Source organism: Leuresthes tenuis, unplaced genomic scaffold (assembly GCF_036924035.1).
Source record: "Leuresthes tenuis unplaced genomic scaffold, fLeuTen1.0.hap1 SCAF_6, whole genome shotgun sequence".
Taxonomy (NCBI): domain Eukaryota; kingdom Metazoa; phylum Chordata; class Actinopteri; order Atheriniformes; family Atherinopsidae; genus Leuresthes; species Leuresthes tenuis.
This window is the reverse complement of record NW_027325360.1, coordinates 2,983,685-2,998,913: the sequence shown is the minus strand read 5'-3', so window position 1 is coordinate 2,998,913 and position 15,229 is coordinate 2,983,685. Positions and strand designations below refer to the sequence as shown.

The following is a 15,229-nucleotide window of genomic DNA, read 5'->3' as shown; positions in this document are numbered from 1 at the left end:
CAGTGGATAAAGTGTAACATAGGCAAATGTATTTGATTCTATCAGCATCTGCGTCACAAAGACATAGTTTGGTCCCATTTATTCATGATGCATAAAGAAATGAGGGTTGTCTCAATGAACAATCCCAGCACAGCTTTAGCAGGTAGGACTTAGCGTAACACAGCGGCTCTCAAACAGGTGTCTGCAGCCTCCCATCAGAAGATAAGATGGCTCACATCCACCAACCAACAACATTTATCAGTCATGAAAAACTGCCATAAGATCCAGGTTAGAGTCCAGGTGTTGCTTTTTGTTTGTTTTCCCACATAAATCACCCAAATTAATCATTTCTTATTAACTATACTGATATGAAGGTCATCTTGCTCGCGCTTATTATCGTTTTAATTCACCTGCAGTGGAAGCCACAGTGCCGATCCTTCAACGTTCAATGAATTTAATCATTTAATAATCAAGTTTTCAGCTCAATGTTGAGTGTGAAGTTCAAGCTTCATACCATCACACACTGGATCACCAGACTTTAGTGCTTGCAAACAAACCAACTGCCTTATTCACACTGCAGCACTTCACAAAATGTTCATTTCACAAAGTTAATTGCAAAAGCCTGTGGATAACAATGAGTTTATACTCTAGTGATTGTGCAGAAGAAAAGCCGCTCACCACTACTGTGGAGGTAACTCCAGCAGCAGCACAGTGCAGACTAACTTCTACTGTACAGAAGACGTTCAGCCGCTGTTTCCGGGCAGATTGCAGCCACAAGCTCCCAAATTAAGGCTACAACATGTTTTTAAAATGTCTGAAAGTCCTGCTGATGAACATCTGTGACAGTTAGGTGTCACATTGTAACTGATTCTGTCCCCGTTAGATTCCAAAAGCACAATAAAGTATAAGAAAACTTTGAGGATGATAAACATGCATTTGAGAACATGCAAAGCAAAGTAAAAACAAAAGGCAGACAGATACTGTGCTAAAAACACTGGAAGTACACATAAAGAACCGGAGCACCGGGTTGATAATGAGAAAAATAAGCTGCACATTCATTACGAGGCAGATTAACTTAATCTAAACCATATTCCTCAGGGTTCATTAAACCTCACAGCTTAATGTTTAACAGAGACAAGAGAATTCAGTTATTCTTATCGGAAAATATAAGAGTGCACAATGTTTGGGATACTTGAACAATTAAATTATAAAAATGTTTTTTCTACCCTGATTCTAAAACGTTTGACGAAGCGTAAATAGATACAAAATGCAACGACTTGCTTAACCCATTAACCAATGTGTTTTATTCTCAAGAAACAGAAATCAAATGTTGAAAGTGGGACATGTTACCTTCAGAGGTTCAGCAATCTGCCAAGAACTGCATCTTCAAATTACAATACTGAATATTATATTAGATACATTAGAAGATATTAACAAAAGATTCAGATAATCCAGAGATATCTCTGTGTTCAGGGGACACGGCCAGAAAAAGGGTAGCGCTGCATTAAAAGCATGATTCTGACTGATTCTGTCATGGAAATCACTGTCTGTGATCACAAAGAAGAAGCCGTATGTGAACATGATTCAGTGATCCTGCTGTCTTCTTTGGACCAAAGCTCATTTAGAAATAAATTTAATTAAATTCTGCTGGACGCTGCATCCTCCAGACTAAAGAGGAGAGACTCCATGTGACTTGTTATCAGTGCTCAGTTCTTTTTATCTTTTTTTTCCCTTGTCCTGTCCCACACGATAACCCTGCTTAGTTATGAGTGTAGAAGTGTACAGACCCACAATCTGCAGCCCCCCCCCAGCAATCAGAAGCAGGCAGAGAGGGCCACAAGACCCAGGCCACCAGCAGCCCCCACGGAGCACAGAACCCAGGAAGCCCACCGCAGGGACAGCCAGGCATCCACCCAGAAGACTGCAGAGGAAGCCCCCGGACAGAGCCCCCATAAGCATGGGACAGAGCCCCCATAAGCATGGGACAGAGCCCCCATAAGCATGGGACAGAGCCCCCAAAAGCATAGGGCAGAGCCCCCCGGGAACCAGGGGCAACAGCCCACCGACCCCGCCAGGCCCCAACCACCCAGACACGGGCCGTGCACCGGACCCGGGCCCCAGGAGCCCGAGCGCCCCCAAACTCCCCGGCAGAGGCCAAACCCAATACCCAGGAGGGCCAAGCGCCCCAGACAGCCACAGTGGGTCAGGCCTGCCCCAGTGCCCCTGACTCAAGATGTGAGCGCCCCCCCCCCCCCATCAGGAACAGCACAAGCAGGCCAGCTGTCCCAGACCCAGGCCCAGTCACCACAAGAATCAGATCACACTCAAACAGCACATGCATCCACTCCTGTTCCCCCTCCCTCAACTCCGCTGGGGTGTGGCGCAGGAGGCACATCCGGGGGCCAACAGCCCCCCAGCCACCACAGACCCCGACCCAGCAGAACAGCTCTTCCTCCCGGCCCGTTGTAGGAAGACGATCAGCCTGCCTCTCTGATGGTATGGGGGTGCTTTAGTGAGAATGTAACATCTGGAAAAGCCCGCTCCATTGATACTAAAAGGTTTATACAACTTTTAGAGTGAGACATGCTCCCATCCAGACGTCTTTACCAGCACTTTTTAGCTAAATAGCATGGCTTTGCAGTAGAAGTGTGCCTGATATTTTCGCACATAACTCATTATCACTGGTATCAGCCCGGACTAATTCCACTGCCTCACCCTGCTGGGTTCTGACATAAAGTGGTCTCCTGTGTCCATAAGTGATGAACCACAGGTCCGTCCACATGCACTATGAAGAGTAACTCTTACTTCATCTGTCCACAAAAGCCATTCAAATTCTCTCTTTAGGTAAATCGCAGGCCAGATCTTCAGCTTGTAAATCTTCTGTTAGCCTCCTTTTCTATGGTCTCCAGCGGTGAGTTGTGTTCGGGGCTCAGCTCTGACACATATGCTCCGTCATCAAGGGAAACTCCACTTTAATGATACATAGCATTAATTAACACTTTTCTTAAACTTAAAGGCATGCATAATCACAACTTTCTTAACCCGCCTCCCTCTGTCATTCACAGCACTCACGACGCACTTTTTTTCCTCACTGATTTACAGATGTTAGGTTCCAAAGCACCAGAAAATGTATTCAGCAGCACCGCATACCTCCACATCACCGTCTTTGTCTACTGGCTTTACTGAGCTGATCAGCACCATCAGTAACTCGTCACGAATGAGTAACAGACAACTAAGTGACAAATGGTTGGAAAGTAGGATGGAAAAACAGGGCGTTATGACAAATTGTAAAATATTGACATCCTTTACATTATAACACTGTTACATAAATGCAGATTTCAGACAGGTCTCCAGGTCTCACTGGTGAGATAAAGAAATCCAGCTAATAGTACCAAAGCCTTGCTGTAATATTAACTAATGAACGTTAAAGGGGAACTCCGGTATTTTTAAACCTTTAAACCTTATTTCTGGCATGAAATACGTTCATCTACTCACCGAGAACAGTTTGGTGAAAGTCGGCGTCCTTCAGAAGATATTTAGATAACTGGAGATCCATATAACGGAGTGAACGGGGCTTAGAGGATGCAGCCTCTAAATAAGGCATTATCTGTCTTTATTTCACCAATACTTTAAGAAGAATGAATGAATGAACGTGTGCTATAGCTCTGTTAGCTCATAGCTGCTGTGTTGTTGTTATTGTTGCTATCGGGGGGCTTATAGAGGGCTTTCTACACACTCATCTACTGGGATGATGTCATCAACGTGCGCCGCCGCAGCACAGCTCATTCACTCCGATAAGAACGTCCATCTTACTCAAAGTCGTCGTTCACATCTTCAAAATCTGATAAATATCCTGCCATTTTGCACAAAACTATCAGCAGCAAACTCTGTGTGAAGTTAGCCGACTGTCACAGAGCACGGAGTGAATAAACTGTGCTGCAGGGGGGCGTGTCGATGAAGTGGTCCCAGTAGAGTGCCTGTGTAGAAATCCCCCCCCCCTTTAATAAGCCTGCAGTCTTTTTTATTTTTCATCCAGGCTCTGACAGCAAAAATCTTAATTCAATATTAGTTTCCAAAGTTTCTTTATGCTCTCATTTCCACAGATGTTGCACAGATGTTCCACAGATGTTAAAGGTCGGAGCTACATGTAAAAACAAGTGTTGCATGAAGAATAAAACTAACAGACTTCATTCAAAACAAACACTGGACATGTGCAGAAGACATTTGAATCTTTTGGGATATGTTCAGGTTTCCTAAATGGTGATAAAGTGGTTTATGTGACTCTGGAAAACCATGCAAGATAGTTTCAAAAGGGTCCATAGCCTTCGTATTTGGTAATATTGCAAAACATTTTCTGCTCTGTTATTATTTTCTCTTTTTCGTGGCAACAACACCAATATAAAAATTCATAGAAATGCACAAGAGGGTTTTTATTATTAGCAGCTTTGCACACTGCTGATGTTCTCAGAATGATTTGACTGGTGAGCAGACCAGAGGGATGTCACCTTTGTCAAAAGATTCATTAAGATTTTGGAGTCCATGCACACACATACGCTGCACTCATTTCAACCTCAGATTCAGCAGATCCGGTATCATCCCTGCACGTCTGACTTCTTTTGCTCCGGGACGATCCTGCATTCTGCAGCTCTGAAAAGTTTTGTAAGCCTCTGTAAGCTTTTCATTTCCTTTTGTAGTTCATTTGCACTTTTTTTCCTCTGTGTATTTTGTGATCGAGCTGTTCCAAAATGTTGCTGAAAATGCCTCCTTCTGAGAAGCATTTTACGATTTCTGACTTTTTAGGGCCATTAGTCGGACAATTATGCATGCTTTGTATTAATATGTGCATATTTCATCACTTTAGGCCAAACCCTGCCAAATTATACAAATATACCATCTAAAAGTCACTGAAGTATAAAGTATAGAGTTAAAGACATGCATAAAAATGATGTATAATAGCTCACTTAATGTTGCTTCGTTTGTTTCTGCTTTTTCTAATTGTAAGGCAGCAGTTTTAAATCACTCGTGTTTTTTATGTAACATGGGGTTGGAATGGTGGATGTGATGTCTATGGGGGAGCATTTACCTGTGAGGCCGACATCGTTCTGCATGTTATGCTTAATATCTTCATACTGTCAATTCAGGCCATGCTCTTTTGATGCTCCATAAAGATTTGTATTCCCTGTTGTAATTATCTTCTCTGACCTCATACCAATTCCTCTATTAGATTACCTGAAATTTGATTTGTTAAAGATGTCTTTCGATAGTACGATATAGTGGATTAAGGGCACGAGTACATCATTTTATGCACAATGAACAGGAGTACGAGACTAAAACCAGTGCCTACTTGCTGTTTATTGAATCAAGAATTGATTCTGAAACGAAACATGACACCAACAATCACAATCAAAATGAATCACATTTGGAGATTCCCAAAGACTCCCAGCCCTTCTCAGCACAATGACTCTGAGGTTAAGAGAGGCTGAGCATGTTCTCGCTGTAATGCACCCTGTGACCTAAGAACTTCCATGCTAAAACTGTCAATAATGTGTCAAACACGGTCTTACTGTGTCATGAGATGAGCGGTGCAGCCTCAGGGGCCCCAGTCGCAACTGGTTTCATCAAAAGTAGCTTAGCCATCGATACTCTAAAAAAATGAAAGCGCCTCTTTTTCAGCTTTTTCGACTGTGAACCCCAACACCAAAAAGTGTTTGAAGCCTTCCTTGCATATCAAACAGGCCATGTAATGCCTACTGACCTGGCATGTCTCTGAGAGATTACTGATTTGGATCTGTTTTTGTTTAACACGGCCCCCTGGCTCTGAGGCATTGTCAGGCAGCCAGAGCCAACAGCCCTGGTGCCATGTCCTATATGCAGACTGATACCCAGGGCATTTATCAGCTGAACTGAATCTCCTACTAACTCAGGTGGAAAGCTGTGACTGGCAGCAAATAAGGTGAGGGAGCATTTTAAAGGCAGTGTTAAAATTAACCTGAGTAATGAGGGCATAAGTGACTTATAGGAGCTGCAGTCATCTCCTTCATTAAGGTTGATATTTATGAGCATCCATCACAGGTGGAGCAGCCAGCTCCACGGCCGCAGATTTATGGAGCGTGAATTGTCACCTTGTTCCAATTATCTGCTACTTTTGAATGTGCTGAATGTTTAAACACTCAAAGAAAAGCACACGGCTCATCGTTAGTTTTTGCGCAATGTGAAAAAAGTGAAAGGAGAATGTGGCCGCGTCAGACTATTTTTAATTAAATTAAATTAGCTGATTAGAGGAGGGATGCTCGGTGAAGGAGGATGACGAGCCCTGACTATTACATGTGTTACTGCTTTAAATAATGGTCAAGCCATGTTTCTCTTTGATTTGCAATCCTTTAAATGTAAATTTAAAAAGCAATAAAAGCTAAAACCACGTCAGCACTGTGTCTGACCTTCACTGTCGGTGATTAACAGGCTACAGAAAATTCCTGGAGAATAATACATTTGATCAGACTGCTCGGCCTATTTTTGATAAATATTGTTTTCACATAAAGCTTGACGTTGTCATAAGTGACTGCAGAACTTGAGCTATTGCTCTAAATAATTTATTCATTGGGCACTTTTCATCAAAGAGCTTTACAAGAAAAACAAATACGGTAACAAAGTAAAAATATAATTAATAAAAGATATGGTCTAAAAAATAAATCCCCTCAGATAATGATTTTAACAAGGCACAAGAAAGACTCTAAGACACAGTAAAAAAAGACAATTCAGCTTTATTTTAAAAGCTTCAGTGGAACTTATCAGCCTAATGTTTGTTAGAACATCATGTTATGAAAATATATTATTATTTTTCCCTTAGTTTGACCCTCAGGACTTTTAAATGACCAATCACTTCAGAGCTCAGGGAATCTGTGGATGTGAATGGCTCCACAAGGTCAGGTTGATAATGACACTGATAGCAACACATGTAGTCTAACCAGAGAATGTGAGCAGCTGAAGCTAACATCTAAAGCTCTTTTAAGGCTGTTGAGCATCACTTTAGCCACACCTGGGCTTTTGTCACCTTACTACAAGAAGCCTGTCCTTGTAGTAAGCAACACCTGACCTAAGATGCCAAAGAAGTGCATTGGTCTTTCTACAAGTTTATCATCGTCCTCAAAGGCAACACAAAGGTCAATAACTGGAGAGCAGAGTTTGAATTCAGAGCATGCAACGGATCATTCGCCACCAGCAGTTTTTCATAGAGTGGTTAACCTCAAACGCAGACTATGTGCCAAATCGAATGAGCCATTTGATGTTTTGAATTTATGACTTAATTCATTCACTGTTTCATTCAAATACACCTGTCCCTGCGAGGGACTAAATCTGTCATTTTGTCGGAAAATCTGGTTGCATAAAGATAAATAAGTCGGATCAACGCTGGTAGATGGCTAAAACATGGACCCGAAAGCAGACTCAACCACAGATTAGCAGCATCTAAGCACAAAGAAAGCAGAGAAGGGCTGTAATGGAGAGCTGTGGAGTGAGAGTTCCTGAGAGGAGGGAGGAAGAGTTGATTGACGGATGAAGGCTGGACAGCAAGGATGGCTGAGCAGGAATGAGATCAGGATGTGGAACAGAGTGGAACAGGCAGGAGGGCACATGACTTGAAAACCACTGTGGCAGAGTGGAGTGCAGAGCTTGGCTGGAAATACTGCTGTTGATGAATGGTTAGGCACAAAAGTGAAGGGGAGTAAAGACAAGCCACAAACAGACAGATACACAGACCCAGAAAACAAAGCAGGGACCAGCAAGGGGTTGGAAAACAGGAGAAAACTCCAGGGATGGGGAGACGTGAGATATTTTATGACTCATAAACTCACTGAAATCAGATGATTGAGCCATTCATGGTTTAACACACGTTTTCCTGTACATCAAACACAAGCTAGGGTTGAAAAATCTGATTCTCTGCTACAGCAAAGAGGAGCAGAGGTACGTTTCTTTGGGATCATGCTACCTGCTGTCATGAGAAGGAAGTGAAATAGATGAGTCACCGACACATTCACCGACATCTTCAACAAAAGTCCTCATCAGATTCATGACATGCTCTTCAACTGCAGGAAAAATACATTTAACTAACTTGTTGAGCCACAAATAATCACACTGTGAGCAGAGGAATTAATTTGATTTGCTCCGTTGGTTTGAAGGCGTAACGTGAACTTTTCTCTCCATGTTCAGGACAGAAGTTTCACTGTGAAATTGTGACATTTTTCATTGACTCTTGTCCTATATAAAAGTGTTCAGACAGCATGTTGTAAACCTGCAAATACGTAACTTGATATTATTTTAAGCTTAAATTGTGTAATACTTTTTATTCTGAAGGCAAACCACCTGCCACACACAGTGAAATCAAACAATGAAAAGTTCTTAGACAATACCGGGTCAAATGAGACTTGAACTGGGTTCTGTTGCCTCCTAATTATATTCTGTTTTGGATAATAATAGACATCCTCTCCACAGCATCCCGGCAGGTCAGGGATGAGAGGCTCATCTTACTGCAGCTGCAGGACTGAGAGGTTCAGGAGGTCCTTTGTCCCCACAGCCATAGCTTTTCTGACATGTTCTTCTCAAATTTATTTATTTCATCATTGATTATTATTATTAAAATTATAGTTGTTGTTGTCTAGTATGCAATCATTGTAAATATTAATAATTTTTTGACCTACTCGACTAATCTGAATTTCCCCCACTGGGGGATGAATAAAGTATTTTTCTATTCTATACCTACCTCCTAATAAGCATTTTTGAACATGTAATAATAATGCAAAACATAGACATGCTATGACTTGTTTTAAACCTTTAACATTTTATGTTGCAGCTATTACCCATTTAGTAACAGTATTCCTGTTAAGTTGCATGACAGCCTTTAAATTATAACACTGAAGAGGAAGTACTATTTTTTAGCTGCTGGTATAATCGGCTTCATAAGAGATTGGCCTTCCTGTTCACAGGGTTGTTTAAAAGTCAATTTAATGCCCATTCGTTTTTCTGAATTGCATTAGAGTTAATAGCAGCCATTATTTATCCACCAAACGTGTACACACCACATTCATTTACTTATATAGCAACATTTAAATACTGCTTATGGTGTTGAAGTCGGTGAAACTATCTGATGTAAATATCTGCAGTGAAAACTTGATGAGCAATAATGTGTGCTCAGCAAGAGAAACTCGTGAGGAAAACACCTCCAAAATCTGCTAGAACCACACTATGGTGTGCAGACGGGGACCAGCAGTGTTCCTGAGAAAATAGCTCTTCCACAGATACAGGTGCAGGTCACACGGTGTCACACAAAGCACTTACAGTCTTTGACAATCCAACACTTTGCCTGAAGATGGAAATGATGATTAAAGTTGCAGCATGTGAAAAAGAAAGGAAAAAGAAGGGAAGACATGTTTCATTTGATGCAAAGGATGTATGATTTGTACCTCAAAGAGAAGGAAAACAGCATGAGGTGGCCTGTGTGATAGCTTCCCTTCACATGTGGTCGTATATATGGACAAAGAAACACTGAGTCCAAGAGTTTCTTAGATTTACTTCTTTGTGTGTATCCTTCTCTCTGTTGAGATGAGCTGTTCATACAAATAAATTTAGATGTATTACATTCAACATGGACATATGCAGGTTTGGAAAGGAATTAAAGATCCATCACTGAAGTCAAATTTACGTCAGGCGTGTGCACTGATGGGTAGAATTCCTCCGAACACATACAGATAACTGTAAAATGGCTCCATCCTGTACACAGTCCCTGTCATTCATCTTCATAAAGCAATAAGAGATAATCTGTTTATCACCTGAATGAAACTCTTTCAGATGAGGTTAAAGGTTTTTCTTAGTTTCAGGAGGAGATAATGATTTGAAATCTCAACTTTCACTAATCGAACACAGCCAGCGTCTAATGAAACCACCCAAACTATATACCTATCTTCATCCTTACAGTATCTGCACGGTAAAAATGTTGCTTTTAAACATCATAATGAGACTGGACTCACCTGCCATTCAACAATTACATTCAACTGCATGAAAATTGCTGTTTTTAATTCAGTTCAGTTTTATTTATACATTCCCAAATCACTACAAATGTCATGTTGAGGTGCTTCAAAGTTGCAGTCCAATTCAAGCCAATTATAATCCAATTTATTGTAATACAATTATAATTCAAGCAATTAGAAATAATTATAATCCAAAATGATACGCCACTTAAGAAAAAAGTTGTCCAGCTAAAGAAAAACCAACAGATTGGATCGAAACTTCCCTTCGATTCAATCCCCAGGCGACTGTGGAACGAAAAACTCCCTTTAAACAGGAAGAAACCTCCAGCAGAACCAGGCTCAGGAAGAGCGGCCATCTGCCTCGACCAGCTGGGGGGTTGAGAGAACATGTTTGCCATTACAGTCATACCAGGATATTTCGTTCCACCTAATGAGCCAGAACCAGCGGATTGCTCAGCCTGGTCTCATGAAACAGATTATGAATAACACACAAGTCCTGTTCCCTATCATTACAATGCGCTGTGAGCCGACTGATAGTTTAACGGTTCAACTAATCCTAATGAGGAGAAACAACCATTTATTGGAAATTAATACAAAAACAAATAAAATGTCTCTTTGCCTTTAAGGCTTTCTCAGGAAAAAATCACTAAACGGGCTTAACTCACGTCAGTCTGCTCTATTAAATGATAGAAAACAGTGTGTTTTGCTGAGTTAGTCACCCTGAGAAAGAAGAAAATTATGACTAGTATCTGAAATATCTGCAATTACAGGGTTAAGTATTAATTGTGATAGGTCGGGATCAATCAGGGATGTCTTTTTTTCTCACTCAGAATGCCAGTTTTTACACTTTTTTTTACCTTTTGCATCAGAAAATTATCTATTTTGTCACTATTTTCTCAATTCTCAACCAGAAATACAACCAGTCTAATCCTAAAAGACCAACTATGAGACATGAAAAATGAATAAAACACCTAGAGGAGCACAAACATACACCATCTTTTAATTTTTTATGAAAGCAATGCGCAGCTGGGAACTAACTAACAAGTCGGATACAATTTCTGATTTGATGCTAGCTTAACATGCTACCGAATGTGAGATTTTACTGGAAAACATCTATACAGAGGCAGCCAAGTAAGTGTCAGTGCTTTTTTTTCATCATTTGATCACAAAATGTTGAATATGAACAAAACAGTGGAATAAATTAGTGAAAGAATATAATAAGCATCTACCTGTCAACCCTGCCTGCTTGTTCTATGTGTGGGTCCTCTCTACACCTGCATCCATTCATTTACCCATTTAACAAGGACAACATTGATTGAGAGAGGTGGGGAGAGGGCAGATTCGATTTCAGGGACAGAATTGGATTTGATGGGGGGGGAGGACATAATAGCTTTCATGGGCTTTTACAGCACTGAATAGCTTAGCTGGAGCTGCCTTGATGGGATTGAGGTGTAATTCTCAGAAGGATCCCAGGGATGGCAGGAGCACAAACATCCTGTTCCTCATTGTCCCACCCCGCAGTGCTCGCTGTGCTTTAGAGGAAGCAAGCTCAGGACACTGTGTAAGGCAAAGATTTAGTGAAATAAATATTCAAAGTCACGCTCGAGCAATCTCTACGATCCGCCTTTTCAACACTGTGCTCAGATCGATGAGCTGCCACGATGAACAATAGTCAAAAACTGGGCCGAGCGCTTGCCAGACAGCAAAAAAAAAAGGTTACCTGTCGTGAAGTGTCGTTTAAGACGGTGGTGTGTTGATGCCAGGACAAAGGCTGTTTGTGTGTAACAAAATCCAGGCCTTGTGGCTGAGATAAGATGTATTCAGACTCCACAGCCACAATTTGGGTAATCAGCCCCCTCCTAATTCCTCTCCACTTGCTCCATTCATCTACAAATTGCTCTGAGGAGAACAGGTTTACTCAAAAGGGGGTTGTTGGGGTTGGGGCTTTGTGTACACTGTGCTTTTCTACAATATTTCATCTTTTGATGAATAGGGAACTCAAACTCTGCCGTTGTTAGTAAAAATAAAATGAACTAAATCACGTAAACGACTGAAAACAACTTTGCCTTTGCGTCTGCCGGACTGCCCTTTGTTCATTTTAATGTTGTTCCTCCATAAGAAACACTTGGTATCGTAAAGTAACTCAGGTTTTGTCTGCAGGTGCAACAGCTGCTCAGTCCGATACGTTGCCCTCAGTGCAGGGCACCCTGCCGCACTTCATCCAGGAGCCAGAGGATGCCTACATCGTCAAGAGCAACCCCATCAAGCTGCGCTGTCGAGCCACGCCCGCCTTACAGATTTTCTTCAAATGCAACGGGGAATGGGTGCATCAGAATGAACACTTGTCCCAGGAGTATAAGGACCTCAACACTGGTAAGATTCAGTTTTGTGCATTAACAGGTTTCTGAAATAAAAGCCTAACAATCACAAATTGGAAACTCAATCAATACACAGTGCAGCAAATTTAGACTGGGCCTTTTTATTCATTTATTCATTTATCTTTAGAGAAAGCACGCCGTCGTGCCTCGAGGTGCACAATCTGATTAGATGTTTTAACCAGCCAGCACCAGAACCAGGCTGCTTTTATTGTCAAGAAAGAAATACAGAAGTAATGTAGGAAAAGCTGCAGAATGTGCTGTATTCTCCAAACAGGTCACCTTCTACTTTCTGTGAGTGAAATGGATTTAGTTTTGTTGTGCTTCATTTCTGGGTTGCAGGAGAGACTCTGTAGCCCAGTTTCTGTTGCCATTTTCAATCTGCATTTAGAGGATTTGAATAAGAAGAGGTGAATGGAAATGGTTAAACCTCCATGAATGTGCAAGACGTTTTTAGGGTTGCTTGGGATGCTTTTTGACTGCTTCAAAGACGGCATGTTCAGGGTTTTGGAAACAACTTTGTAACCTGGCAAAGATTGAAATGATGTGACTCACCAGCTGTGAAAGAAACTCTGTCCGTTTCCCTTCAGGGGATGTCCACCGCAGCTTTGTTTTTGCTCTCCATCCCCTGCATTTCAGGAACAGAGCCCCCTCACTCTGGAATTATCTCCCTCCAGTTATCCGTCACACCCCAAACTCTTAAATCTGCCCTTAAGACTCACCTTTTCACTGTGGCCTTTAAACAATTAGCTGTTCAACACTTGTAACGCGACCTTGGGGTCCTTGGAAGGCAAGTTATTATTATTGTTATTTTTCTACTACTTCCTCTACTGAATGACAACCACTGGCACCCACACAGCCTCTATCATCACCCTCTGGTGACACAACACAGCTTGTTTTATTCGCTTCAAACTAGTTCATAAAAATCTTTTTATCTTTTTTGCAACTTTTCAAAATCTTGCCTCAGATTAGCTTGGCTCATGAATGGAAACACAATTAAAGACTCAGAGTTACAAGGATGTTATTTACTCTTTAATTTCCTTTTTTTTTGTCAGATGAAAGTAAGAATGTCATTTTTTTCTGGAATTTAATCTTACACCTGCTTGGTGATAGATGGTCGATTCAAAAATTGTCTCAAGTGTCTCCTTCTGCGGAGCCAAGGTTGCGCGTTGTCAGGGTAACACGGGAAGTCTTGGTAATTTTATAGATCCACTGATGGTGCAGCTCACAAGCATAAGGTCCTTCAGTCATTTGCTTGTGCCAAATGTAAATATACAGAACAAGTCAAACGTTTGGGCGTTAATTCTAAATATTCAGACATTAAATACACCTTCCATAACTTTCCAGTTTCATGGTATTTTACCATTTTGCCATGTCATGGTTTCAAAATCACAAAAAGAATGTAATATATACTGACCTGATACATGAGCTGTTGTTAATGACTTAAAGACAGAAAGTGCAGGGTTCCCAGGTTGTAGGCTACTCAGAAACAAAGAAAAATATGTATATATATATACATATCAAGAGGTCACTGTGTGGGATTTTTAATCAAATTAATTAAAATTAAAAAAGATGGGAGGTTTGTTTTTTTTTAAACCTGGACCTTATCTACTCACTGATAACAGTTTGGTGAAAGTCGGACGCTATTTAGATCACTCGAGATCCGCGTATATCCATATAACGGAGTGAACGGGGCAAAGACCATACAACCTCTAAATAAGGCATTATCTGTCTTTATTTCACCAATACTTTAAGAAGAATGAATGAATGAACGTGTGCTATAGCTCTGTTAGCTCATAGCTGCTGTGTTGTTGCTATTGGCGGCTATCGGGGGGCTTATAGAGGCTTTCTACACACTCGTCTGCTGGGATGATGTCATCGACGTGCGCCGCTGCAGCACAGCTCAGTTCCTCTCTCTGTTTCTGCATCCTCCTTTCCAGGAGGTCCTCATCTCTATACTCTGGCTCAAAACGGTAAGGACGTCAATCGTACTCAAAGTCGTCATCAAAATCTGATAAATATCCTGCCATGTTGCACAAAACTATCAGTATCAAACTCTGTGTGAAGTTAGCCGACCGTCACAGAGCAAATAAGAGTAAATAAGCTGTGCTGGGGGAATATTTGAAGTAATTTATCATCTAATTGATGACCATAAAAAGTGCAACAGATGAGGAAAGGTAGCAATTAGCTGCCGTGTAGCTGAATCCTGCACTTGCTTCCAAGGCAACCGTTATTTCTTCCCTCTCAGGTGAGAAGTTATTATTAGAATGCAGACATTGTTTTTTCCATTAATGCAGACTTTCACCTTCAATAAGGTGTATAATGATTTTCATTCTAGAGCAAGAAACAACGACAAATGCAACTAGTAGATGTAATTTAACAGCCCAAAATCCTAAAGTGTTTGAAGGCCTCAGGCCTTCATTCTTTGTTTGATGAGGATGTTTTATCATATTTCTTAGAATACAGATCATGTGTTGATGCAGCAGTTTCCTGCATATAGACGACTCCAGGTCTAACCGCAGCTACTTAGACCAGCCATCAAGAAGAATATCAGTGTGGCTTCAGATGGTTTAAGCCTAAAAGCCAACAAAGGCACAGCAGCTTCAGCAAGCACAGCTCGGTCAAACTTGGTGCAGCACTGTTTGGGCTTATTTTAAGCTCTTTGCCATGTTAGATAAAGAGTCCGCTTGTGCAATATCAAAGATTAGTGCTAAAACTTTCCTTTTGTGACATATTTGATTAATTACTTACTATTTAATCTAATAAAGTCTCCCCAAGAGTTCATTAAGTAGATATCATATATCACCTAGGTTTGCAGCACAGATCCTGAAAAAATGTAATTAGTGAACGGAGAGA

At 41.1% G+C, this 15,229-nt stretch overlaps 1 protein-coding gene across 2 annotated transcripts in view; it reads left to right on the top strand.

Annotated features, from left to right (window-relative positions):
* The window catches only part of LOC140309379 (netrin receptor UNC5D-like), a 194,136-nt gene that overhangs the window by 75,797 nt on the left and 103,110 nt on the right, over positions 1–15,229 (top strand). For both annotated transcript variants that reach the window (XM_072387219.1, XM_072387218.1), the window contains exon 2: positions 12,159–12,371. In XM_072387219.1, coding sequence (XP_072243320.1) covers positions 12,159–12,371 — 213 coding nt within the window. The remainder of the gene's footprint in view (positions 1–12,158; positions 12,372–15,229) is intronic.